This window comes from Hyperolius riggenbachi, chromosome 6, assembly GCF_040937935.1.
Source record: "Hyperolius riggenbachi isolate aHypRig1 chromosome 6, aHypRig1.pri, whole genome shotgun sequence".
NCBI lineage: Eukaryota > Metazoa > Chordata > Amphibia > Anura > Hyperoliidae > Hyperolius > Hyperolius riggenbachi.
In genome coordinates this window covers 349,780,212-349,808,174 of record NC_090651.1, presented here as the reverse complement: position 1 = coordinate 349,808,174, position 27,963 = coordinate 349,780,212, and the positions used below count along the sequence as shown (strand labels likewise).

At 47.7% G+C, this 27,963-nt stretch overlaps 1 protein-coding gene across 1 annotated transcript; it reads left to right on the top strand.

Annotated features, from left to right (window-relative positions):
* The first annotated feature begins 1,783 nt into the window (after nucleotides 1-1,783).
* Nucleotides 1,784-14,231, top strand: SZRD1 (SUZ RNA binding domain containing 1). Its single transcript, XM_068241617.1, has 4 exons — nucleotides 1,784-1,891; nucleotides 9,439-9,488; nucleotides 9,616-9,867; nucleotides 12,541-14,231. The coding sequence occupies exons 1-4, from the start codon at nucleotides 1,841-1,843 to the stop codon at nucleotides 12,641-12,643; spliced, it is 456 nt and encodes a 151-aa protein (XP_068097718.1). The 5' UTR covers nucleotides 1,784-1,840; the 3' UTR covers nucleotides 12,644-14,231.
* Nucleotides 14,232-27,963: the final 13,732 nt, after the last annotated feature.

The following is a 27,963-nucleotide window of genomic DNA, read 5'->3' as shown; positions in this document are numbered from 1 at the left end:
GCAGGCGCGCATGCATGATCGTTCCCTGCTGTGACACGGAGCTGAGCTCCGTGTTCAGCCTGATGGCCACGATCGCGGCTGACAGGCTATGTAATGGCTGAAAACAGCAGTTATTTACATGTACAGTGCTGTGATCTACTGCAGCGCTATACGGGGGCAACTCTGTCACTGAGCTGTCCCCTCGATTGGCCCAAAAGATGATCGCCTCTCATGGGCTGATGCCTATGAGAGCCAATCACACGGATTGGCTCTCCGAGGGGGGAAGGAGGGATGTTAGGTAGGGAAATCTAAAGAAAAATTAGGGGGTTTTTTTTGTTTGTTTAATTTAAAAAAAAAAATTACAATAATAGTTGTTAAAACACGCAAAAAAAAAGTAGCAGCAATCAAATGCCACCAACAGAAAGCTCTGTTGGTGGCAGGAAAAGGGAGCAAAATTAATTTTTGTGCTAAGTAGTATGGCTCTGCAGTGAGCTTGTAAAGCTGCAGAGCACTGAATTGTAAAAAAATAGCCTGGTCACTAGGGGGGTGTAAGCCTATGGTCCTCAACTGGTTAAAAGAATAAGGGTAAGCTTTCGACTGCTCCGCCTTCATCAGAGGCTTAAGGTGGGCACACACTATACAATAAAATAATTAGATTTTACGGCAATTCGCTAAATATGATCGGATCTCTCTGAAAAAAATTGAAAGCTCCTTGTTCCAATTATTTCGGCAAGGGGGCGGCGCAGCACTTTTTTTTTTTTTTTTTAAATTCATGTAGCTAGCCTAGCGCTAGCTACATGATCGCCGCTGACAAGCGGCATCCCCCCCCACCTATTCCGATCGCCGCCTGCGCTCTTTGCAAGCAGGAAATCCTGTTCAGAACAGGATTTCCTGCTCGGCTTCCCCCGTCGCCATGGCGGGCTGGAGTCAGAGGGAATCCCGATCCACCCCTCAGCGCTCCCTGGCACTGATTGGCCAGGCTGCGCAAGGGGTCTGGAGGGGGGGGGGGGCGGCACGGCGAATCGGCGGCAATCGAGATATGCACACAGCTAGCAAATTGCTAGCTGTGTGCAATAAAAAAAATTGTGAAAATCGGCCCAGTGGGGCCTGAGAAATCCTCCTGCGCAGGTCCTTGGGATAACTGGCAAGGTTAATATATATACACCCTAGAAATGTTCTGAGTTTCCAATCATATTTATCATAATTGAGGAAAAAAATGAACATATGCGTGTGGTAACATTGGTCATATTTTTGAAATGTTACAATCAGTCAGAAAAAATTATTGCAATTCTTAAATTGAACAGATATTTAAAAAAAATTGCATACCTCCCAACTTTTTGAGATAAGAGGGACACTTAAGCCATGCCCCTGCCACACACCTGATCACGCCCCCATCACACCCCTAGTCACGCATACCATAAAGATTTCTTAAGAAAAATGTTGATTTATACTTCAAACCACACTGGTCCTTTCTATCCTGGTTCATTTTCCTTCATATTAACATTTTAAAATTAGTAATATATCAATTTACATAGAGGGACAAAGTCCCGAAAGAGGGACAAATGAGGACAGAGGGACAGGGCTCCCAAAGAGGGACTGTCCCTCTAAAAGAGGGACAGTTGGGAGATTGTAAGGTGTATTAGCAAATAAATGGTCAATTATCATAACCATCAGTCATATATACTGGGTGCACCAAGATGAAGGAAAGAAAACTCCTTCCGCCCACAACAAGGCGTGTGCAGCTTCTACTTCCGCTTACGTGCGGCGCTTAGTGGACGCGCGGCTACGTATACGTGCTGGCGCGGGACCGGCGCCTGCGCACTAAAGGCCGCCGCTCGGCCTGGTTTCCAGTGAGCGGAAGATGGAAGAGGATGAGGTCGCGGAGAGCTGGGAGGATGCGGCCGACAGCGGGGTGAGGGTGCTCTTGCAGTGGCTGGCACTGTTGGGTGATCGGGTTGAGGCGGAGAGGAGATGGGGCCTGGTGGAGGGAGTCGGTGTGTTGGGAAGCTGAGGCTTGGAGGAGACAGGAGTCTGGGAGGAAAGAAGGACTTGGCTTGGAAGAGGGCATGGGAAGTTAGAGCGGTTTTGTTTTCAGGTTAAGGAGGAGGAGGTTTGAGTAGGGAATGGAGAAGGTTTTAAGTTTACAAATGTTGGGGAGGAGGGGTGCAGAAGAGTTTTAAGTTGGAAGGCTGGAGAGACAGGACGTTTGGGGAGGGATGGAGGGAGGGAAGCTGAGGATGTAGTGGGGAGAGAGAAGAGGCTAAAGCTTCGAAGTGGAGAGACAGACATATTGAGGCTTGAGGGAAGGTGCTTGGAGGACTGGCAGAGTGAAAAACTGGGAATTATAGGTGGAGGCTGAGGCTTGGTGGAGTGTGGGATAAGATGGGGGTCTGAGGTTTGGAGGAGTGTGGAGTCAGGAGGAAGGTTGAGGCTTGGAGCGTGGCTTCAGAAGGGAGGCTGAGTCTTGGAGGAGCGTAGGGTTGTGTAGGAGGCTGAGGCTTGGAGGAGCGTGGGGTTGAGCAGGAGCTTGAGGCACACAGGAGCATGTGGTCAGATGGGAGGCCAACACTTGGAGGAGCGTGGGATCAGACAGAAGGCTGAGGCTTTGGGGAGCATGGGATCAGACAGGAGGCTTAGTCTTGATGGAGCATGGGTTCAGATGGGAGGCTTAGGCTTGGCGGAGCCTGGCGTCGGATAGGAGGCTTAGGCTTGGCGGAGCCTGGGGTCGGATGGGAGGCTGAGTCTTGGAGGCGCATGAGGTCAGACGGGAGGCTGAAGCTTGAAGCGTTGGGTCAGACAGAGGGCTTAGGCTTGGAGGAGCATGGGAACAGGCAGGAGGTTTTGGCTTGGAGGAGCGTGGGGTCAGACAGAAGGCTGAGGCTTGGAGGAGCGTTGCGTCAGACAGAAGGCTGAGGCTTGGAGGAGCGTTGCGTCAGACAGAAGGCTGAGGCTTGGAGGAGCGTTGCGTCAGACAGAAGGCTGAGGCTTGGAGGAGCGTTGCGTCAGACAGAAGGCTGAGGCTTGGAGGAGCGTTGCGTCAGACAGAAGGCTGAGGCTTGGAGGAGCGTTGCGTCAGACAGAAGGCTGAGGCTTGGAGGAGCGTTGCGTCAGACAGAAGGCTGAGGCTTGGAGGAGCGTTGCGTCGGACAGAAGGCTGAGGCTTGGAGGAGCGTTGCGTCGGACAGAAGGCTGAGGCTTGGAGGAGCGTTGCGTCGGACAGAAGGCTGAGGCTTGGAGGAGCGTTGCGTCGGACAGAAGGCTGAGGCTTGGAGGAGCGTTGCGTCGGACAGAAGGCTGAGGCTTGGAGGAGCGTTGCGTCGGACAGAAGGCTGAGGCTTGGAGGAGCGTTGCGTCGGACAGAAGGCTGAGGCTTGGAGGAGCGTTGCGTCGGACAGAAGGCTGAGGCTTGGAGGAGCGTTGCGTCGGACAGAAGGCTGAGGCTTGGAGGAGCGTTGCGTCGGACAGAAGGCTGAGGCTTGGAGGAGCGTTGCGTCGGACAGAAGGCTGAGGCTTGGAGGAGCGTTGCGTCGGACAGAAGGCTGAGGCTTGGAGGAGCGTTGCGAAGGACAGAAGGCTGAGGCTTGGAGGAGCGTTGGGTCAGACAGAAGGCTGAGGCTTGGAGGAGCGTTGGGTCAGACAGAAGGCTGAGGCTTGGAGGAGCGTTGGGTCAGACAGAAGGCTGAGGCTTGGAGGAGCGTTGCGTCAGACAGAAGGCTGAGGGGTGGAGGAGCGTTGCGTCAGACAGAAGGCTGAGGGGTGGAGGAGCGTGGGGTCAGACAGAAGGCTGAGGCTTGGAGGAGCGTGGGGTCAGACAGAAGGCTGAGGCTTGGAGGAGCGTGGGGTCAGACAGAAGGCTGAGGCTTGGAGGAGCGTGGGGTCAGACAGAAGGCTGAGGCTTGGAGGAGCGTGGGGTCAGACAGAAGGCTGAGGCTTGGAGGAGCGTGGGGTCAGACAGAAGGCTGAGGCTTGGAGGAGCGTGGGGTCAGACAGAAGGCTGAGGCTTGGAGGAGCGTGGGGTCAGACAGAAGGCTGAGGCTTGGAGGAGCGTGGGGTCAGACAGAAGGCTGAGGCTTGGAGGAGCGTGGGGTCAGACAGAAGGCTGAGGCTTGGAGGAGCGTGGGGTCAGACAGAAGGCTGAGGCTTGGAGGAGCGTGGGGTCAGACAGAAGGCTGAGGCTTGGAGGAGCGTGGGGTCAGACAGAAGGCTGAGGCTTGGAGGAGCGTGGGGTCAGACAGAAGGCTGAGGCTTGGAGGAGCGTGGGGTCAGACAGAAGGCTGAGGCTTGGAGGAGCGTGGGGTCAGACAGAAGGCTGAGGCTTGGAGGAGCGTGGGGTCAGACAGAAGGCTGAGGCTTGGAGGAGCGTGGGGTCAGACAGAAGGCTGAGGCTTGGAGGAGCGTGGGGTCAGACAGAAGGCTGAGGCTTGGAGGAGCGTGGGGTCAGACAGAAGGCTGAGGCTTGGAGGAGCGTGGGGTCAGACAGAAGGCTGAGGCTTGGAGGAGCGTGGGGTCAGACAGAAGGCTGAGGCTTGGAGGAGCGTGGGGTCAGACAGAAGGCTGAGGCTTGGAGGAGCGTGGGGTCAGACAGAAGGCTGAGGCTTGGAGGAGCGTGGGGTCAGACAGAAGGCTGAGGCTTGGAGGAGCGTGGGGTCAGACAGAAGGCTGAGGCTTGGAGGAGCGTTGCGTCAGACAGCAGGCTGAGGCTTGGAGGAGCGTGGGGTCAGACAGAAGGCTGAGGAATGGGGGTGTGAGTACGTTCGTGTGCATCAGGGCTGAGGGTCAATTTTGGGCACCCAGAGTTGGAGTCGGATGAATTTTGTACAAAATCCACAGCCCTGTTAAGTATTAGACTAAGGAGTCGGAGTCAAGGCGTCAGAGCCATTTTGGGTACCCGGAGTCGCAGTCGTGGTTTCATAAACTGAGGAGTCGGAGTTGGAGTCAGAAGATTTTTGTCCTGACTCCACAGCCCTGGTGTGCATGCAGATACTTGGAGTGGGGGATAGGGGAGGTCCTGTAGTGACTAACTGGAGTTTATTTTGAAATTAGTATTTTTATTTTGTATATAGCGCTGACATCTTCCACAGTGCTGTGCAGAGTATCTAGTCTTTTCACTTAGCTGTCCCTCAGAGGGGCGCACAGTCCTGGGGGGGGGGTAGTGAGACAGAGCACACAAGTGAAGACTGGGATCTTGCGTAAAGCTAGAAAGTGGCTATGATAATTTTTTTGGGCATACAATTTCCAGAGGTTTTTTTTCCCCTTAAAGTGAAAACCAACCAGATGAAACTCTCCATCTCTAGGGAGGAATTAGAAAGTGCCTGATTTTGTATTCCTGTCCTGGTTACCTCTGGGGTTTTCTTCTCGCTCCCTGTCCCAGTGTCTGGATCAGTGAGACCAAAAACTGCTGAATATTCTGAGGGACACCAACATCATTAAGCCTTCAGCAGATAATCCAGGTCTTCCCCTCTCTATTCAAGACTGATGCTGGGTACACACGGTACACACATGTCCGATTATTACTCCTGATCGATTCTGTGCTCGATTTCTCATAGATGTGAATGGAAAAAGAGATAAGAAAATGAGCGAAGATAAGAGAATGGAGTGCAGAATCCAGCGGAAAAAACGATCGGGTCGGAAAATCGTACCGTGTGTAGCCAGCATAAAGGTTCATACAAGCCTACCAGCTATCTGCCCAACTATCTACCAACTTGTTTACCTTTAGTAAAATGTTTGGCCCATCTCTTAAATATGTGCAGAAGGTGACTGATAAATTACTAGTCGCTACACCTGTCCTCAGGCGGCTGACGCCTGACTGGTCACTCCTCGTGTCCTCAGGCAGCTGACGCCTGACTGGTCACTCCTCGTGTCCTCAGGCAGCTGACGCCTGACTGGTCACTCCTCGTGTCCTCAGGCAGCTGACTCTTGGGTCACGGTGGGTAACGTTGCTCTCCATTATGATGTTATTGGATCGGCTCTGCCTGCTCACTCCGTGTGACTATGCTTTGGGCTGTAGTGAGTTGTGACCTCTGTTGAAGCTTTAGAAGAGGCCATGTTCTGGTTGTGCATCCTTATGTAAAGCTATAAATAGTGCGGAATGTTCCTTTAAAGCTGTGAGGCCGTTATTAATAGCTCCATGTATAGCGCACTGTGTTCTGCAGACGGCGTGTGAAACTGACGATCGTCAGCCAGACTGAGATCTCATCAGTCTCCCCTACAGAACCACCACCTCCCCTACAGCAGAGTGTTATCCACCTATGCCCATAGCAGAGTCACGGTGGGCTACTGTATGTCTCTCCTAACATTGTACTGGTGATTTCCACCGTCTTTTTCTTCCTCCCATTGGTAAATCACATAGTATGTTTTAAAGTGTACCGAAACTGACATGTGACCTGGTAACCGTGTATGTAAGTGCCATGCATATGTGTAACTAGGCTGTTTTCCTTCTATCCCTCTGCCATGGCAGTCAGCTGACACAGCTCAGGGATCAAATTACAATGTGTGCTAACAGCTAATAACAGGTGAGGAGGAATTAGACAGGCTAGCCCAGGCACGGGCAAACTTGGCCCTCCAGCTGTTACGGAACTACAAGTCCCACAATGCATTTGCCTTTGAGTCATGACTGTGGCTGTCAGACTCCTGCAATGCATTGTGGGACTTGTAGTTCCGTAACAGCTGGAGGGCCAAGTTTGCCCGTGCCTGGGCTAGACTCTCTAAATACATACAGGGTGTATTTCTGTTTTTTCTTTTGTCCATTTTAAGTCAGTCGCTTCCCATCCGATTGGAGTGACTGAATATGTAGCGAATTGAATGTGAACATTGATGTGTGCATCACCCGCTAAATGACTTTTCCAGGACAAACTATTTTTCTCTGAAATTGCGCAACATCGTTTAATGGGAATTCATTACGACACACCACGCCCATGGTGATCATTTGTATTTGAAGGACATGTCTGATTAAGTCGCTGCGGATCATTCCAGTCCTCGTTGACTTGTGCTTATTTAGTATTTCTATAGTGCCGACATCTTCCGCAGCGCTGTACAGCGTATATATAGTCTTGTCACTAACTGTCCCTCAGAGGGGCTCACAATCTAGTCCCTACCATAGTCACATGTCTATGTATGTATCGTGTACTGCATGTATCGTAGTCTAGGGACAATTTAGGGGGAAGCCAATTAATTTATCTGTATGTTTTTTGGGGATGTGGGAAGAAACCTGTGTGCCTGGAGGAAACCCATACAGACACGGGGAGAACATACAAACTCCTTGCAGATGTTGACCTGGCTGAGATTCAAACCGGGGACCCAGCGCTGCAAGTCGAGAGCACTAACCACTACGCCACCGTGCTGCCCTATAATCCCAAGATTTGTATAGCGCTTTCTCCTGTTGGACTCAAAGCGCTCCAGAGCTGCAGCCACTGGGATGCGCTCAAGAGGCCACCCTGCAGTGTTAGGGAGTCTTGCCCAAGGATTTCTACTGCATGGTTTTGCAGCAATTGTGTGAACGATCGTTTCCACAGATTCGGCCAGATGGATCAGGAAAACCATTGTTCGGTGATCCCCAATTCATCTGGCTAGATCTGCCAGTGGGTATTTTCAGTTCAAGAACACTGAATGACAGTTTGTCTTCAATGGGACTGCAGCCATTGCCACTAATAACTAATTACAGGCTATAACATTCTTGCAGGGCAGACAGACAATTTAGAATGAAGGGAATAAATTAAAAACAAGTCAATAGTTCGAGCTGGGGTCTGCTGCTGTGTCGGTCGGCCCAAAATCAAATACCGCTAGCACTGTGCTCTCGACCTGCTAATGATCAAGCAAAACCTTCCATCTAGTGTGATTGACCAAATCAATCAGGAGTTGCTTGAGGCATCGATTTCTAGCAGATTTGATCTGTAGATCAAACTGTCCAGATAACTATTAAAAAATATTGATCAGTGTACGAATTAACGCTGTTAAAGAATTAACAGTGGTTAATGCGTGGATTGCAAAAATGATTTTTGCAGCACAAATTTTCAGGGGGGGGCGGTTTGTAATTGCGCTTTGTGATTCTCGTTCAAAAGAATGAGCATTGCATTGCAAGCGCCACCAAAATACTGCATAGAGGGCATTTGCGATTTATGCAGATCTCAAGCACTACAGTGAGAATGATCCCAGTACTGGTCACAGCACTTTGATTGCAGGCTATCAGTAAAGTGCTGAAACTGTTCTCAAAAGCACCAGAGGGTGAAGCAGCCCCGAGAGGCAGAGGGGAGCCCAGAGAGCCAGCCCAGGAGTGAAGTGATCAGACAGTCTGGTAAATGGGAAATGGAGGGAAGCTTCAGGGGCTCGCATATTTGATTTCTTTCCCTGTATTCAGGTGGTCTGCAGAATTATGATACAGTACCGCTTTAGGTAGGAGTCCATGCAAGCCAGAGCCTTCTCTCTGTGTGAGATGGGAAGATGGATGAGAGGAGGTTGCAGGTACTTTACACTATTTAAGATATCCGCTCTGGCCAGTAAGACCTGCAGGGCAGCGCATGCCAGAACAAGGGAGGAAATTGCATCAGGATTGGCTTCAAGATGGACACATTTAAAATGGGGAATCCTACGAAGGATTTTCTCTTTCTACTATAAAAAAAAATCACTAACATCAAAATGTGGACAGTGCAACACATATGTTATGTAAGTAGAGAAAGTATTTATCTACTTATGTGCTTTTTTGTTTTTTTTTGTTTTTTTTTTTTAGATAGTATGGCTGACAGCTCCTCTTTTAATGTGCAGGGTTGTCACATATCTATCTAGTGGTATGTTATGGTTATACTTGTTCCCCCCCCCCCCCCCCCCCCTGCTTTTAGGAACTGAAAGCATGTGAAAATAATGCACTGCTTTTTGACTTTAACCTCCCTACCGGTATAATTACTTCCAGATTTTAAAGGATACCCGAACTGACTTAGGAAATGAGATTGACATGTGTATGTACAGTGCCTAGCACACAAATAACTATGCTGTGTTCCTTTTCTTTCTCTGCCTGAAAGAGTTAAATATCAGGTATGCAAGTGGCTGACTCAGTCCTGACTCAGACAGGAAGTGACTACAGTGTGACCTTCACTGATAAGAAATTCCAACTATAAAACACTTTCCTAGCAGAAAATGGCTTCTGAGAGCAAGAAAGGGGTAACAAAAGGGGAATTTCTCATCAGAGAGGGTCACGCTGTAGTCACTTCCTGTCTGAGTCAGGACTGAGCCAGCCACTTGCATAGCTGATATTTAACTCTTTCAGGCAGAGAGAAAAAAAGGAACACAGCAGTTATTTTTGTGCTAGGCACTGTACATACACATGTCTATCTCATCACGTCCCAATCAGTTCGGGTATCCTTTAAAATCTGGAAGTAATTATACCGGTAGGGAGGTTATCAATGCTAACCTATTGGTTTTATCATAAGATCAGGGCTTTTTGGTCACATTGTGTTGTCTCTCCTGCAGGAGATAGAGCGACGTTTGGAGAAGAAGCTGAAGATTACACAGCGAGAGAAGTGAGTAGCATTACACCAGTCCTCCTCTCCTCCTCATCTGGGACAGTGAGGTGGCTGCCTGATGAGTGTCAGCTCCTATGCCATCGCTGGGCTCATCAGTAAGCAATGTCTTTTCTGTTTTCTTTAGTAAATTAAAGTCACCTCCCAAAACACCGGTGGTCATCCAGGACGATTCCCTGCCAGCTGGTCCGCCCCCTCAGATCCGGATCCTCAAGAGGCCAACATCCAACGGTTTGGCGAGCAACCCCAATACCAGCAGCCGGCCGACGGCTCCGGTGAAATCTCTGGCACAGAGGGAGGCAGAGTACGCCGAGGCCAGGAAGCGAATCCTGGGGAGTGCCAGCCCAGAGGAGGAAGCCGAAAAGCCAGTTCTGGACAGGTGACTTATTAATAATAATTATTTATTTTACCTGGAGCTTCTTTCATCCTCCTGTAGTTCTTCAGGTAGCTTTCTGTCCGCCCAGTCTGCTGTTGTGCCCCTCTAAAAGTTGTCCAACTGAGTCCTGTTGCAGAATACTGCTCGTGTGGCCCCAGCCGCGATCATTGTGACAGGGCTCAGTCGGACAGCAGGGTCACAGCAGTGGGACCTAAAGGACTACAGGGGGCTGGAAGAAGCTCCAGGTAAGTTAAACTTGAATGCCTTTGGGTCACTTACAGAGTAACTTCAGCCTAAACAAACATACTGTCATTAAGTTACATTAGTTATGTTGATTAAAATAGATAGGTAATATAATCTCTTACCCACCATGTTTTTTAAAGAACAGGCAAATGTTTGATTTCATGAGTGCAGCCATCTTTTTGGTTGTAATGAGGTGGCAGGGAGCATGAGACACAGTTCCAACTGTCCTGTGTGCTGATCACCCCTCCCAGTTGCTAGGCAACATGAACAACATAGGAAATCCCATAATGCTTTGCACGGCATCAGGGGAAAAAATCCGGGCAGTTTTCTTTGATGGGTGGAGCATAGCTTAAAAATGCAGCTAAAAATGATACTTTGGTAAGAAAAACAAAGTTCTGATGCTGTGAAACTGCTAAAGAAACGCCAAGCCTTTTCAGTTCTGCTGAGTAGATTTTTAGTCCGGAGATTCCCTTTAACGGGGAACTTTAACCAAGTCTTTACCTTTTCTCAAATACATAATTGGGGGGGGGGGGGGGGAGGGGGGGGTCTGTGTGGCTGATATTGTAGTGAAACCCCCTCCTGCAGTGTGATGTCATGACCATGGTCTTGATAGTTTGCTGTCTGCCATTAACAGTGCAAGAATGGCAGCAATTAACCATTTAGTGGCATCCTAACGTATTAAAACGTCATGCTTTACCCTATTAACGGCAACATGACGATTGTGAACGTCCTATAACGAGTGTTCACTAGCGCCATCTTGTGGCCAAAAAGTATATTACACATACATTTACAAGTACATACACATGATTAATAAAATTACACTTCCAATCATTTCCCCCCCCCCCCCAAAAAAAAATCTGCTTAAAATAAATAGTTGCCTTAGGGACTCATCTTTTGTAATCTATATTTTATGGGGGGAAATTAATTTTAATTTATTACATAGGGGCTTGTAATTATGGCCAGAACAAAAAAAAAACAGAATAGAAAAATAACACCTATATTTCAAAATAATGTACTGTCGCCATACTTTGTGATAGGGACATAATTTAAATGGTTAAATAATCGGGACACCTGGGAAAATAAAATGTGTTTGTTTTATCCACAGGAGAATGTTTAATTTTAAAGCTATAATGGCTGAAAACTGAGAAATAATAATTTTTTTTGTTTGTTTGTTTTCTCATTAAAACGCATTTAGAATAAAAAAATTCTTAGCAAAATGTACTACCCACAGAAAGCCTAATTGGTGGCGAAAAAAAACGAGGTATAGATCATTTTCTTGTGATAAGTAGTAATAAGGTTATTAGGGAATAAAAGGGAGGAGTACTGACAAGGGAAAATTGCTCTGGTCCTTTAGAGTAAAAACCCTTGGGGGTGAACTGGTTAAATATACCTCTTGATTAAGGTGACAGTGACCAACTGTGCAAAGTTGGTTGGCTGTTAAAGTGTGTGTGTGTGTGTGTGTGTGTGTGTGTGTGTGTGTGTGTGTGTGTGTGTGTGTGTGTGTAGTGGTGGTGGGGTTGACTGAAGATATGTGGTTCAGAGTTGACAGAACAGTTCATTTGTACTGTACAACAAGAAGAGAGTACCGGGCACCAGCTGAGTTGCAGAATTTCCAATTTATTTCATCCCATCCAGTGACAGATACAAACATCAGGCAGCAGGCCTAACGGCAGTTTCGCAAGCTCAAGCGCTTGCTTCCTCAGAGACTGGATGAAATTGGTAATTCTGCAACTCAGCTGGTGCCCATTTCCCTCTCTTGTTGTACAGTGGCCATTCTTAACCGGAGGCACAGTGAGTAACTACCAAATACACATCATTTCTAATTTGATATTAGGAAGGTGTTGAACAGTTTGAAGTTGTTTTAGGTCCTCCTCCCCTTCTGTCCATATAAGTCATGAGTGTAGTAAGAAGTATAAGGGGTACTCATGTGGGTCAGAACTCGTCTTGGGGGCTGGCAGTGTATGATGGCTCACCTGACGTGCGGGGTACCAGATTATATTTTGGAGGTTTTTCTGTCCTGTGGGTCAGAGCTTGTCTGATGGGCTGGCAATGCTTGCAGATGTGGAGCTGTTGGTGGTGATGGCATTGTTTGCCCATTGCAAACAATTTTCCTCTCCCTTGATTTACATTCTGACATCTATCACTGATGGTGCTAATCTTTAGTCCTGTCAGGTGATCTCCAGGAAATGTTTGTTTCTGAGAATTCTGAAGCTAGTGTCAATAACGCTTGGTCTCCCAGAATGCTCTGGAAGAAGAATTCTGCCTAGGCTAAGCATTACTGTGAGAGCGTGGCTTTATACCAATATACAGATATAGGAAGTGTTTCTAATGCTGACATCAGGGTAATTGCCATCAAAGTTTGTATCCTGAATAACGGCATTCTACTATGTCACTACAGGGCCTCTTTAATTTTCCTCTGTTCCTATTCTACAGGCCTGCAAGGATCACTCAACCGGAGGAGACCAGACTGCCCAACAATGTGATCCGGCAGCCGCTGGGTCCGGACGGATCACAGGGTTTCAAGCAGTGCAGATAAATGCCATGGAGGACGATGCCTTCAGCTGCGCTGGCCTGTCACACCAATGGACTCGAGCAGAGGGAATCGCCTCATCTACTTGCACTTTGATGCCCTTTTGCTCCGCCCACTGTGACCTTAAACCCCGTGCACTGTGACCCCCTCCCTCCTCCTGTCACCCCCCCCCCCCCTGTAGCTCCGACCACTGTGATTGGCACACCGCCACAGGCTGCCCCCAGTTTTCTGGCAAGCGTAAATGTGAGCGCGTGCAATGGGTGGGGAGGGCAGCGAGGGAAACGCGCCTAGCGCGAGAAGAGACGGGGGCGCTGCGTGCCTGTAACTGCCACTTCTGTTGAAGTTACCGCCAGCAATAATGTTAACTGTTAGTCTCGTCTTGGGGAGGGTAGCGGGCCACTAGTACCCCCAACCCCCCTTCTCTGTTCCACACATGAATTTATTTTTTTTTTTTTCTTTTTTTAACGAGTGCATGTCTGCCTTCCGATTCTGCAGAAGACGTCTTCTAAAGGGTTTTTCTTCCTCTTCTCGGATGTAGTGTGCATGAGCTGATTTTAAATTGTTAAACCACATTGTTACTTTACTAAAGATAAAAAGCTAATTTATAGTATTGCAAATGGAAAAACCGTGACCATCCATCAGTTTTTTTTCACCTTGCTTTAGATCAGCACTGATGACAGCGACAGGATTGGCCGCTGCTTATAAACAGGGTTGGCCGGTGTCCTGCTCGCGTTAGGATTGTGTGCGCGCTTTGGCTAGTGGCGCCCTTGTGTGGCTAGGGACAGTACTGCATGAGCTGCTGTCCGGCATGAGTTAGGAATGCGTTTGGAGCGGCTGTGGGTTCAGTATTGCGGCTCTGACCTGTAGTAATGCCACAGCGATGAGGCCTGGGCTCCTTGGCATGCGTTAGGGAGCGGCTGTGGGTTCAGTATTGCGGCTCTGACCTGTAGTAATGCCACAGCGATGAGGCCTGGGCTCTTTGGCATGCGTTAGGGAGCGGCTGTGGGTTCAGTATTGCGGCACCGGCCTGTAGTAATGCCACAGCGATGAGGCCTGACCTCTCTGTCATGAGTTGGGGTGCGGCTGTGGGTTCAGTATTGTGGCTCTAGCCTGTAGTAATACCACAGCGATGAGGCCTGGGCTCTCTGGCATGCGTTAGGGAGTGGCTGTGGGTTCAGTATTGCGGCGCTGATGTCACAGTGATGATGCCTGGGCTGTCCGCAGAAGAAACGAGAATGTGGATGAAGAGAGCAGCTGTGTATGCTTTCGCAGTTTGATAGCTTGGGTTTTTTGGCACTTCTATCACGGTTTGGTGCTTGTTTCTCCCCCCTGCCGGGGGAACTGGGAGGTTCACTTCGATTGTTGCAGTAATTGGAAAAGGGGGATGAGCTGTTTCCCCCTAAATTAGGGTACCCCTAGCTGAGGCAATCTGGGGCAATAGCGAGGTGGGGGAGCAAGCTATGGCAGCTACAGGATGGAGGTAAAGAGGTAATTTTCAGGTTCAGAGGAAAAATGCTGATCCTGATTATACATTTTACTTTAAGAAATCAGATCAAATCATGTTCAATAAAGCTGAAATGTATATTTTATTCAATATTTTCACATGCTTGTGTGTGTGGCGTGTGTCATTCTGGCCCTGATGGGAATTCTGTGTTGGGTGGGGCCTGTGTTTGTTGGATGGGAGGAGATTGTTGCTGAGGGTGGAGCCAGACCCCAGGACAGGAGAATAATCTATTCTGTGTAACTGGGGGGGTCTTGATTATAAATACGATGCTGCAGCAGCATGTTCTACAAGCCATTAAAGTTAAGTAATCTGAATGCAGCAAATCCCTCTTATACCTAAGATGCCTTATGTGGAAGGAGAAGAAATGACGCATGCAGATGTGTATGTGGAGCTTTGCAAGGCTGTTGTCTGATATGTTTACACTCGCTGGAGTAGACATTGCAGGCTATTCTGTAAGGTGCCCATTAACGATGCAATTACTGCAGTAGACCTGGGGGTGTGTGGACGTGTGATCCGGGTTCCTGCAGGATGCTATCCTGCAGCTAGTCTACAGGTAAGAATGCTGGGCTCACCTGATTTGCTGCTATTCTCTCAGAACACTGCATACACTGGCGATTTTCCTTCCATTGCCATCAGAACTTGGCTGCCGGCAATGTCTGCATCGAGATTGCCAGATCTGTCCGACCGATTTCCTGTTGTGGACATTAAAGTGAACCTGAGGGGGAGTGGGATGTGGAGGCTGCCATATTTATTTTCTTTTAAGTAATGCCAGTTGCTTGGCTATCCTGCTGATCCTCTGCCTCTAATACTATTAGCCATAGACCCTGAACAAGCATACAGCAGATCAGTCGTTTCTGACATTGTCAGATCTGATAAGATTAGCTGCATGCTTGTTTCTGGTGTTATTCAGACACTAATGCTGGACATACACGGGTCGACACTGCCTTAACAATTGAGCTGCTGATGGGTCGATTGATAATATCTGACAGGTCCGATCACCGCGCGAATCGATTCCCCGCTCGATACCCGCGGGCAGACAATAGCGGTGAATCGAGCGGAAGATATGGAAGCGTCCAGGGGGACGCGGCGGGAGTCGATCCGGCGGCTAATCGAGCCGCTGGATCTAACCGTGTATGCCCAGCATAAAGGGAGTCTGTAGTGGAATTGACAAAAAAAACCTCACCTTAGGAGAGGGAAGGATCTGGGTCCTATAGAGCAGGGATGCTCTCTGGTGTAATAACGAGTGCTTAAGCACTCTAATTTGTGAATTAAATGAGCTTTAATTAGCTCAGGTGTACGGCAGGGAGTGAAGGGGTTATTTACCCATAAGTGCGCATCCTCCCTGCGCTCCAAATAGCTTGCACGCATTGCAAGCCTCACTGCTCCCACTTCCTCCTTTAAGCCGGAAGGAGGGAAATGCGTGGTGGTGAGGCTTGCAACGCGACCAATAGGACGCGTGCAAGGTAGTTGGAGGAAGCACTCTTATGGGTAAATAACCCCTTCACTCCCTGCCGCCCCCTGAGCTAATAAAAGCTCATTTAAATCACGAATTTGAGTGCTTAAAGGAATACTATCAATGCCCAAGTGTTCTAAAATTACAATGTACAAATGTCTAAGTAGCTGTGTAAACATTTTCCTAATTTTCATGTTAAATATCAGAGGCAAAAGCTTGAACTTATTGAGAGTAGGATTTAGCTTTATTGGGACAAATCAATTGCAGAAGGGGTGTCTGCTTCAATGCACAGCCCGTGTTGCATATCAGACTACAGAGTATTTTTCTCTGTAAGCAAAGACAGTATCAAAAGCTGTGACAATTACAAATGTTAACAAGTTACATTTCCTCTGCTCTCGTCACATACTTCAGTCAGACACACAGGACACAGAAGCTGAAGCTGTTTGGAGCTTTCTCTCTCTGAGTTACACACAGGGTTAACTGGTCAAGTGTGAGGGGAATTTCCCCTCTCCTCATGGCTCAGTTTGGCGTCAGTAAAGTTTTTTTGAAGTATTTTGATAACAGTAAACCAAGAGGTTTCCAGTGACCTGTATACACCAGTACTTAGCAGCACTTCCCAAACAATTCCTATCTCAATTGAAAAAAATATGTGGGTCGATAGTGTTCCTTTAAGCACTCGTTATTCATAAGAGCATCCCTGCTATAGAGCAGTGTTCCCCCAACCCTGTCCTCAAGGCCCAACAACAGTGCATGTTTTGTGTAAATCCACAGAGGTAGTTTATCAGCTCTGCTGAGACACTAACTATCCCACTTGTGCATGTTTGTGGTTTTCTGAAAAACATGTACTGTTGGCGGGCCTTGAGGACAGGGTTGGGGGAACTGTGCTATAGAGCCTTCCCCTTCCTTCTATGGTCCCCGCATTCCACCACTGGCTCCCCCATTGGCAGTTTCCAACCGTTGGCTCGGAGACTGCTCTCTTCTGCTGCAGGAGGCTTTTTTTTTTTTTTTCCTTTTAACCAGCTGAGCGGTCTGGACGAGCTCAGCTCGTCCAACACCGCCAGCGGCTGCCGCTCAGGCCCTGCTGGGCCGATTTTAATGAAATAAAAAGCAGCACACGCAGCCGGCACTTTGCCAGCCGCGTGTGCTGCCTGATCGCCGCCGCTCTGCGGCGATTTGCCGCGAGCAGCGGCGAAAGAGGGTCCCCCCAGCCGCCTGAGCCCAGCGTAGCCGGAACAAAAAGTTCCGGCCAGCGCTAAGGGCTGGATCGGAGGCGGCTGACGTCAGGACGTCGGCTGACGTCGATGACGTCACTCCGCTCGTCGCTATGGCGACGATATAAGCAAAACAAGGAAGGCCGCTCATTGCGGCCTTCCTTGTTTATTCTGGGCGCCGGAGGCGATCGGAAGATCGCCTCCGGAGCGCCCTCTAGTGGGCTTTCATGCAGCCAACTTTCAGTTGGCTGCATGAAATAGTTTTTTTTTTATTTAAAAAAAACCCTCCCGCAGCCACCCTGGCGATTTAATCAGAACGCCAGGGTGGTTAAACAATACCAGTTGCTTGCCAGTCCTGCTGATCTCTTTGCTGCAGTAGTATCTGTATCTCACACCTGAAACAAGCATGCAGCTAATCCAGTCTGACTTCAGTCAGAGCTCCTGATCTGCATGCTTGTTGAGGGGCTGTGGCTAAAAGTATTAGACACAGGATCAGCAGGGAAACCGGACAACTGGTATTTTAAAAGGAAAAATCCATATCCTTCTCAGTTTAGGTTCCCTAGATTAGCAGGGTTGCCAGGCAACTCGTATTGTTTTTAAAGGGAAATACATATGTCAGCCTTTTATATGCTTCTCACTTCAGTTGTCCTTTTTAAAGCCCAAAACTGAACAAAGTAAATTCTCAAAGCAGTTGTGCTGATTTGTTATAAATTGAGTTACATTTTGGAAATAACTTTTCTGATTACAAATAACCTTTGTGTAACTCTGCTTGCTACAGCTGATTCCCCCCCCCCCCCTCCTCTGCAAAGCTCTGGCGCCTGTTAATACTTGTTAGCGGATGAGGTCTCACAACTACTTCCTGTGAACTATAAAGGTTTCACTGTCTCATTCATACTTGGTAATGTAAAGGTAGGTTATGGGAAATGTAGTCCGATTGTCCCACCCAGAAGCTGAACTGAGTAAAGGATGTGAGCTGTAGTGCAATGACTAGAATATCTTACCATGAAGAAGGTATTCTGTCCAGAACTCTGTTTATATTTCTCGGGTCGGCACAGTGGTGTAGTAGACGGCACTCTTGCCTTGCAGCACCAGGTTCCGGCTCTGGGCCAGGACTGTAGTTGGTATGTTTTCCCCCATGTTTCCATGGGTTCACTCTGTGTACTCTGGTTTGAAGGACACCTGAACTGAGAGAGATATGTGGGCTGCCATATTTATCAAACAATACCAGTTGCCTGACTGTCCTGCTGATCTCTTTGGCTGCAGTAGTGTCTGAAACACACACCTAAAGCAAGAATGCAGCTCATCCAGTCACACTTCAGTCAGAGCATCTAACTGCATGCTTGTTCAGGGTCTATGGGTAAATAGAGGCAGAAGATCCGCAGGACAGCCAGGCAATGTGCAGTGTTTAAAAAGGAAATCAATATGGCCGCCTCAATTTACCTCTGAGTTCAGGTGTACTTTATTATCATCATCATCATCATCCTCTAAAGAAAAAAAATGGCTGTAGAATACAATGATTGACTATAGTAGATTGTGAGCTCCTCTGAGGTCAGTCAGTGACATGACTGTACTCTGTAAAGTGCTGCAGCACATCTCAGCGCTCCTGATTGCTGTTTAGAATTTGCCTTGTTCAGTTTTGGGTTTGGTTGGGCTGTACAGTGAGCCTGTCTGGTTCCCAGTGTGTGTATGTACAAGGTTTAATATATATATATATATATTCTAGTAATGCACAGACGTCCTGCGCAGAATGCTAATGTATATTTTCCAGGTGCTTCCTTTTCCAGCAGGTCTGTCTAGGATGGGGAATATACTGCCTCTTCTACAAACCAAAGATTTGTGAACTGTTTTTGTAGATCAGTAACAGATTCACGTACCAGGATTGATTAACTGTTCACTACTAGCTTTCAACACGCTTTGAATTCTCCATGTTTTGTGCATAGTTCTGACCGGTGCTTTAGGAACCTAAACTGAGAGGGATATATATTTTTTTTCCTTTTAAACAATACAAGTTGCCTGGCAGCCCTGCTGATCTCTTTGGCTGCAGTAGTGGCTGAATCACACACCTGAAACAAGCATGCAGCTAATCCAGTCGGACTTCAGTCAGAGCTCCTGATCTGCATGCTTGTTCAGGGGCCGTGGCTAAAAGTATTAGACACAGGATCAGCAGGAGAGTCAGGGAACTGGTATTATTTTAAAAGGAAAAATACATATCCTTCTCATTTTAGGTTCCCTTTTAAAGGAGAACTGTAGTGAGAGGTATATGGAGGCTGCCATATTGATTTTATTTAAAAAGGAGATTATTTAAAAAGCATTATTTAAAAAGGAGAACTGTAGTGAGAGGCATATGGATTTCCTTTTAAGCAATACCAGTTGCCTGGCAGCCCTGCTGATCCTCTGTCTCTAATACTTTTAGCCACAGACCCTGAACAAGCATGCAGCAGATCAGGTGTTTGACTTTTTTTTTTTTTTTTTTAATCAAATCTGAAATTAGCTGCATGCTTGTTTCTGGTGCGATTCTGCAGGCAGATAGCTCAGCAGGGCTGCCAGGTAACTGGTATTGCATAAAAAGGAAATCAATATGGCAGCCTCCATATACCTCTCACTACAGTTCTCCTGCAACTGAAGTGAGAGGTATTTGGAGGCTGCCATATTTCTTTCCTTTTAAAGAGAACCAGAGACAATCTAAAGAAAAGCGTTTATACATACCTGGGGCTTCCTCCAGCCCCATACGCACGGATCGCTCCCACGCCGCCATCCAACGCTGCCTGCATCTACAAGAACCGGCTCCCCGCTCTTCCGTCAGTCGGAGCCAGTCTAAGCGTAAGGGAAGTGCGCTGTTTGCGTATCTCTGCAGCAGCCGCTGCAGAGATACGTAGAGGGTGCACTTCTCCTGCGTGGGCTGGCTCCGATGACGTCAGTGGGAGCAATTCACGCGTATGGGGCTGGAGGAAGCCTCAGGTATGTATAAATATTTTCTTTAGATTGTCTTTGGTTCCCTTTAAGCAATACCAGTTGCCTGGCAGCCCTGCTGGTCTATTTGGCTGCAGTAGTGTCTGAATCACCAGAAACGTGCATGCAGCTAATCTTGTCAGATCTGACTATTGTCAAACATCTGATCTGCTGCATGCATGTTTAGGGTCTATGGCTAAAAGTATTAAGAGGCACCTCTTTCCTGGTGACCTGCATGCTTCACTTGTTACATTGTGGTGATATCACAAGCAAGATGGTGATGCTTGTGCAAACGCACATTTAAGAAAACAAAAACGAAAAAAAAACACCCCTGTAACGGAGGTCTACTATGGAAGAAGCAATAGTAAAAGCTGTCTGGGCTTATCTGGTCTGTCATCTTAAGATCAACTCAATAAAATCACATTTATTTGAAACCTGCCTTTAAAAGTGTCCTCCACTTTGTATAGTTACATAGCTGTGACCTCTCAGGTGTTTTATCTGAGCGCCGATTAGCCTCGGCATGTTAATTGTGTTTTCAGCCGATTGGGTCGGTTCACACGGATGTCTGGACAGCATTAAAGCGGGATTGTCACCATCAAAATCAAATTTCAACAGCAACTGGTTTGAGTGTATTAAGTGATAAAGATGCTAATCCTGCATTAAAAACTTTAAAAACTTTTTTTCTGCTGTTATGATTTGGAGTTATCACCTACTTAAGGAGCTTTGGCCCTTTAGTAGACAGTGCCAAACAGTTGCATGCTGGGGGTTCTTTTTATCTATAATATAATCCTCCTCTTCCATTTATTTCTCTGCTTAGCTGCTTATCTGAAACACGATCCCCTGCTCACTTTTGTTTACAAGCAAGGCTGAAATGACTCGGCAATTGGAGGAGAAAAGAAAAAAAGTAAAGGGCAGAAATGACATCAGCATTTATCCTCAAACTGTGGGCAAAAGACATGGTTCCCACCAGGAACAGAATTCTCTTCATTTACTATATACAGTAACATTCACTGAAATCAAAATGTGGAGAGTACAATACATGTTATGTAAGTAGATCAAGTATTTACCTAGTTATATATGTGTTTTGTTTTTTTCCCTGGCATAATATGGCTAATCCTACTGCTCTAAAGTGGACCTGATTTCATGCACGTGACTCAAGGAAAACAGTGAGAAATGCATCCCGTGTGTTTTTAGAGGGAAGAACCTGTCTAGTTCCCCCTGATTTGATTGGCTCCTCACCCTTTGATCGCTGTGAGGCAATCGACTTGATCACAGCTCCGTTTTTGTCGTTTTTTAGGGGGGAAAAGTCTGTGGTCCTTTAGAGCGGACCTGAACTCTAGAACTTCCTCTCTGCTCTAAAAGATAAGCAACTGCATAATAACATTTTTAAAGTAAACATTTCTTTGTTACAGCTGATACAAATCCTGCAATAAGCCTGCAATGTGTCTATTCTTGCTTCTATGAAGCCGACATTTATAAATTAGCTGCTCTGCCGAGGTAGAGAAGATTCCTGAGCTGACGCAGGTGAGAGCGAATTACAGTTGTGAGTAGTCACAGATGAGGGGAAATTAGACCGGCTAAATTCTCTAAATGCATACAGAGTGCATTTTTCTGTTTTCTTTCTGTCCTGTGCAAGAGTTTAGGCTCACTTTAAAGAGGAGCTGTCAGCCATACTATCTCAGAAAAAAACACATATATAGTAGATAAATACTTGCTCTACTTACATAACAGATGTATTGCACTGTCCAAGTTTTGATTTTAGTAATTTTTCTAAAGTAAAAGAAAATCCTTCTTAGCATTTCCTATATTAACTGTGCCTATTTTAAAGACAATCCTGATGTAATTTCCTCCCTTTCTCTCCTCTGCCTTCATTATAGAAAGTGCATGAGAAATATTGGCCAATCAGAGAGGAACAGGGGTGTGGGAGGGAAAGAGGCTTCAGCCAATCAGGCTGCACTAGTTAAGTCTGTGTACCAAATTTTGTGTGTACTAAATAAGTCAGGTAAATTGGGCAATGATCATTTATCAACAAGAAAATTAAAAGTGATTTTAACTTTTGCATTGCCTGGATAGCACCCTATAACATGTTTACCAGATAAAAATAATTGATTTTATGCCTGACAGAGATCACTGGTCTGGAAATGGTTAAAAGACATGTCTTGCCCAATGTGTAGAGAAGCTGAATTTAATCTATTTTTAAAATAAAATATTTATTACTTGCTAAAAAGAAAATGGCAAATGTGTGAAATATGTATATAAAATTATACAAATACAAACTGAGGTAATCATATGGATGGAGCACAGTGTGTGGAAGGGGGGGGGGGAGGGAGGGACACATTTTCATGCAACAGACCTCCTGTCCACAATCTGTTTTCTCTGAAGAATTTTTTTTTTTAAACAAAGATAATTTTGTCTTTGCATTTCTTGCATGCATGGGAGCCTTTATCTTGCTGCCCACATGTCAGCCCTGTGCACAAAATTGGGAGAATTCTCATAGCATTTTAAGTAATCTGAGCTGATATTTGCTTTCTGTATGTTCTGAAAATGACACTTCCTGATATTTGACACTTCTTTCTGACACTAAATAAAATGTCCCTCCTGTTAAGACTTCAGGAACATCTTGTCTTTAAAGGAAAACAGGTGAGAGGGATATGGAGGCCCCCATATTTACTTCCTTGTAAACCATGTCAGTTGCCTGGCAGCCCTGCTGATCTTGCATAAGTAGTGTCTGAGTCAAAACCCTGCAAGAAGCATATGACTAATCCAGTAAAACCTAGTCGGAGTACCTGATCTACTGCATGCTTGTTCAGGGTGTTTGGCTAAAGGTATTCTGGACACAGGATTGGCAGGGCTGTCAGGCAACTGGTATTGTTTAAAAGGAAATAAATATAGCAGCCTCCATAGCCCTCTCATTTCAGAATCAGAATCAGTTTATTCGCCAAGTGCAACAAATATCGCACCCGGAATTTTTTGTGGAACACACGGCCTAGAAAATTTGTTATACAAACAGATCGAGAAGACAGTACAATCAGATCAAAAAAAAAATAATACAAACAGATCGAGAAGACAGTACAATCAGATCAAAAAAAAATAATGCGATAGATACAGTATAGTTTAGGGGGCAGAGAGATTACACCAAAACAAACATTTACTAACAGGGTTACAACATGATATGATATGGGCAGCAGTGCAGACTAACGTGTTTTACGAGTGTGGTGTCTCGAGTTCAGCAAGCGGATGGCTTGGGGAAAGAAAGTATTTAAATGTCTGGTGGTCTTGGTGGGGATGGATCTGTAGCGGCGACCCAATGGCAGGCGAACAAAGTAGCGACTGCCGGGGTGAGAGGGGTCGTTCCGTATTTTATTTGCTCTCGACCGCAGTCTGGAGGTGTGTAGGAGGTCCAGAGGTGGAAGGGGTGACCCAATGATTCTCTCTGCGGTATTGATTACTCTCTGAAGCTTGAGTCTGTCACTCGCGGTAGCGCCTGTGTACCAGACGACGATGGAGGAGCAAATAATTGACTCAATGGTGGCTGTATAAAATGTTGTCATCAGTTCCCGCGGCATCCCAAATTTCCTCAGCTGCCTCAGGAAGAACAACCTCTGCTGGGCCTTCTTCTGGACCTTGGAGGTGTTCTCAGCCCACTTTAAGTCCTTGGTGATGGTGGCGCCTAGGAAGCGGACACTCGACTCCCTGGAGACGTTGGTGCCTTCAATGGAGACTGGGTCGAGTGTGGGAGGGCGCCTTCTGAAGTCCACTATCAGTTCAACTGTCTTTGCTGTGTTGAGTACCAGCTGGTTGTCCTTACACCATTTGCAGATGCGTTCAATCTCGTTCCGGTATGCAAGTTCACCGTCCCTGCCAATAAGGCCAAGGATGGTGGTGTCATCTGCGAATTTTATAACCTTGACAGAGTTTTCGGTTGATGTGCACCTGTTTGTGTAAAGAGAAAACAGGATTGGGGACAGTACGCACCCTTGCGGGGCACCTGTGTTTGTGGTTCTCTCCTGTGAGGAGCAGCTGCCAAGCTTCACCAGTTGCGTCCTGTTTGTGAGGAAGTCCTTGATCCAGGAGCACAGAGTGAGGTCGAGGCCAAGTTGTACCAGATTGTCGTATAGGATGTTTGGGCAGATTGTATTGAAGGCCGAGCTGAAGTCAAGGAGGAGGATCCTGGCATAGGTGTCGGGACCATCGAGGTGTTCTGTGATGTAAGTCAGAGCAATGTTAATGGCGTCCTCAATTGACCTGTTTGCCCTGTATGCAAATTGAAGTGGGTCCAGGAGGGGGTCAGTGAATCGCTTAAGGTGAGAGAGGACCAGTCTTTCCAGGATCTTCATGATGGTGGGAGTAAGGGCTACGGGCCTGTGGTTGTTAAGATCAGAGATCCCCGGCTTCTTGGGTACCGGGATGATCGTGGATTTTTTAAAGCAGGCAGGTACTTTGCCCTCCGTCAGTGATTTGCTGAAAAGAGAGGAGAGGACAGGAGCGAGCTCGGTTGCGCAGGTTCTCAGGCACATTGATGATACGCCGTCCGGGCCCGAGGCCTTCCTGGGGTTGAGCCGCCGGAGGTGTTTCAGGACGTCAGCTTCCAGGACTGGTACCGGAGCTGAGGTTGGTGACCCCCTGGGTGGGGTTTCTAGTGTTCCGAGTGCGGAGGGTACCTTCTCGAATCTGCAATAGAACTCGTTGAGTTTCTCAGCAAAGTCTGTGCTAGGTGGTGCGTGCTGAGGGGGAGGTTTTAGGTTTGTGGCTGCCCTTAGGCCTCCCCAGACTTCGCGTGGATTGTTAGACTGGAGACTCAGGCGCAGCTTGTCCGAGTAGTTCCTCCTCGCTATCTTGAGTTCACGGTTTAGGGCGTTCCTGGCCTCTCTGAACTCCTCAGGGGTGCCGGATTTGTGAGCTACCGCCTTGAGTTTCCGGAGCCGGTGTAGCTTGCCGTTGAACCACGGCTTACTGTTGGGGAAGACTTTGAAGGTCTTCGTCGGGATGCATGACTCCTCGCAGAAGCTGATGTAGGATGTAACGTTGCCGGCCCATTCCTCCAGACAAGGTGACTCCAGGGCTGTCCAGTCGGTACATTCGAAGCAGGCCTGAAGTTGCTGCTTAGCCTCCTCTGTCCATTTTTTCACAGTCCTCAGGGCTGGTTTAGCGGTCGTAAGCTGCCTTCTGTAGGTGGGGAGCAGGTGGATGAGGCAGTGGTCAGAATTGCCGAGGGCAGCCCATGGAGTAGCCTTGTATGCATCCTTAAGCACAGTGTAGCAGTGATCCAGGGTGTTCTCCTGCCTGGTGGGGCACATTATGTGCTGTCTGTAGCGGGGTAGCTCCTGACGGAGGTTGGCTTTGTTGAAGTCCCCCATGATGATGAAGAGGGAGTCTGGGAGGGATGTCTCCCACCGTGTGATGGAGTCACTTAGCTTGCGGAGGGCGGCTGCGGTGTCGGCATTTGGCGGGATGTATACCGCGACAAGGACAAAGGAGGAGAACTCTCTGGGGGAGTACATAGGTCTGCAGTTTGAGATAAGGAGCTCAATGTCTGGAGTGCAGCACTTGAACAGGGTGGTGGTGTTGGAGCACCATGCAGTGTTGATATAGAGGCAGATGCCACCCCCTTTGCTTTTGCCGGATAGGGACAGATCGCGATCCGCTCGGATGAGGCTGTATCCTGGTAGGAGCACAGAGTTGTCCGGGATGTTGTCCTTCAGCCAGGTCTCTGTGAAGCAGAGGATAGGTGTGCACCCTGCAAGCACATGTTTGCTGCCGAGCAGAATAAGCAGTTCGTCCAGCTTGTTTGGGAGGGATCGAACATTTGCTAGTAGAATGGCAGGGAGGGGTGCGCGCAGACCTCTCCTTTTGAGTCTCACGAGGTTCCCTTTAAAAAAAGGTTTAAACACCACCTTGCATTGTGCTCCTGCCTCTGCCTAACCTGCTTCAGGCCTCTTTTCCACGGGCAGTTGAACTGTGTGCTCAGTTGCCAGGCAGCAGTGAGCAGTTGTGAGTTTGAGGGATTTCAATGCCTACCAACTTCCCGTGGCAAAGAGGCCTCAGTGCAAACTCAGGTGTGCGGTAAGTGGGCGGAGCAATGACCTGACTTGGCACCTAATAAAATGGCACTATAGGAAGAGGTTGCTTTGGAAGCCATTTTCTTATGTTTGAAGTCTTCTGCTGTGTGAAGTTAGTTTATTTTGACTTTTTGTTTGCAATGCTGGAACTACCTATCCAGGTGCTTTCACACTGAATCCAGACAATCTCGCCGTATTCAAACGAAATGCTATGATGTTTCTATGGCATGTTTACATTGGGTGCAGCGCGTCCTGTTGGTTTAATGTGCTGCTTACCAAGCAACATGCGTGTTTACAGTGGCCATGAAGCATACTCTCATTGCCCTGTGTGATTTGCAGATGCACAATATGACTCTTTCAGCTCATCGCGATCCAATTGGCATGCACAATGTGAAAGGATCCTCACAGTACAGTACATCTGTACCTCTCCACCTGATTAGTGTCCTGTCCACTTTCTGTTAGTGTTCTAGCTACCAGTAACAGTGCTCTCATTGATTTATGGGGGGCAGAAAGGGGTGGAGCTAAGCACAGTGTGTGCTTGATTGGTAAAGGCTTCCATGGTGCACTGGTTGGATGGTGTGACTGTAATCTATGTTTGGCTATGCAGGATGAGCAGCTGCTGTAGTGGGTACTTTTTGGAGCATTTAATTTTGGCAACCTGTTGTAAAGGATTTTACGTGTGAGGGGCTGTTCCTTCACCTTGTGTAAGCGTCGGGTGCCTGGTGAGTGTGTGTCGGGTGCATAGTTTGTGTCGGGAGTATCTTCAATGCCCATGATTTCAGGGACAACAGAAAGTGAGGTGATTAAACTGGAGCTGTTTGTTTTTGTGTGCCGCCTTTTACCCATGGAGCTGGTCACATGATATGAGGGGATGGTCAGACATGCAGGCATGCTCTGACCTCTTCCCCAAACTTCTCCCCCTTCCAGGTATGTCATTAGCTGCTTCTGAGTGGGTGGGAAGGGAGCTCCCATCTGTGTTAGGTCAGATGTAGAGGGGAATTCGTTAAACACAACTTTTTGTGTTAACTTGCGATTAAACTCTTGTGGCAGGTTAGACCACAGTCTGATAGCCTGGCTTAGCGCGAGGATGATGTCTGCTCCATAGGTACCTGCTATTGCTTTTCACTTTTGTCCATTTGCTTGTTAATGTGGTTGGTTTTATGATTGAAAGATGGTGTCAGTGTCCATCTCAGGTGTGATGCTGTGGATAGGCCTTTGGTGTCTTTGTGAATGATCCCAGGTGTGGGGCTGTGGATGGGCCATTGGCATCGCGGTGAATGATCACGGGGCTGTGGATGGGCTGTTGGTGTCTCGGTGAATGATCCTGGGTGTGGATGGGCCGTTGGTGTGTTGGTAGTGAATGATCCCGGGTGTGGGGCTGTGGATGGGCCGTTGGCATGCCGTTGAATGATCCTGGCTGTGGGGCTGTGGAAGGGCCGTTGGCATGTCGGTGAATGATCCCAGTTGTGGCTGGCCCGTTGGTGTCTTGATGAATGATCCCGGGTGTGGGGCTGTGGATGGGTCGTTGGTGTCTTGGTGAATGATCCCAGCTGTGGGGCTGTGGATGGGCCGTTGGTGTCTCGGTGAATGATCCCAGGTGTGGGGCTTTGGATGGGCCGTTGGCATGTCGGTGAATGATCCCACTTGTGGCTGGCCCGTTGGTGAATGGTCCTGGGTGTGGGGCTGTGGATGGGCCGTTGGGATGTCTGTGAATGATCCCACCTGTGGCTGGCCCATTGGTGTCTTGGTGAATGGTCCCGGGTGTGGGGCTGTGGATGGGCCGTTTGGAGTCTCGGTGAATGATCCTGGGTGTGGGCTGTAGCTGGATCGTTGGCGTCTTGGTGAATGATCTGGGTGTGGGGCTGTGGCTGGACTGAAGATGGCACTTGTGATGTGTTTATGAAAACAGGTCTTAGCTGTCCAATCTGAGCAGTACGTTCATAATTTTGTTAATGAAATTCTGCAACATTTTAAGCTGCTGGTTGTCTTTGGCGTCTCATGTTTACAGGACATGGTGGACTTAGTACTTGTTGTTTCTGAATAAATGAGTGTGCTCTTGTATACATTACTATAACTCTTTTTGAGTTCATTTCTGCTACCAGAGTTTTCTTTGGTACATTTCTCCTTGGTCGTGTTTAACTCTCCACTTA

Bases quoted from the DNA above. Each gene is read 5' to 3' on its own strand.
- SZRD1 (XM_068241617.1), top strand. From the start codon at position 1,841: ATGGAAGAGGATGAGGTCGCGGAGAGCTGGGAGGATGCGGCCGACAGC. The intron at 1,892-9,438 runs GTGAGGGTGCTC...TCTCTCCTGCAG, and splicing joins AGGATGCGGCCGACAGCGGG to GAGATAGAGCGACGTTTGGA. The intron at 9,868-12,540 runs GTGACTTATTAA...CCTATTCTACAG, and splicing joins GAAAAGCCAGTTCTGGACAG to GCCTGCAAGGATCACTCAAC.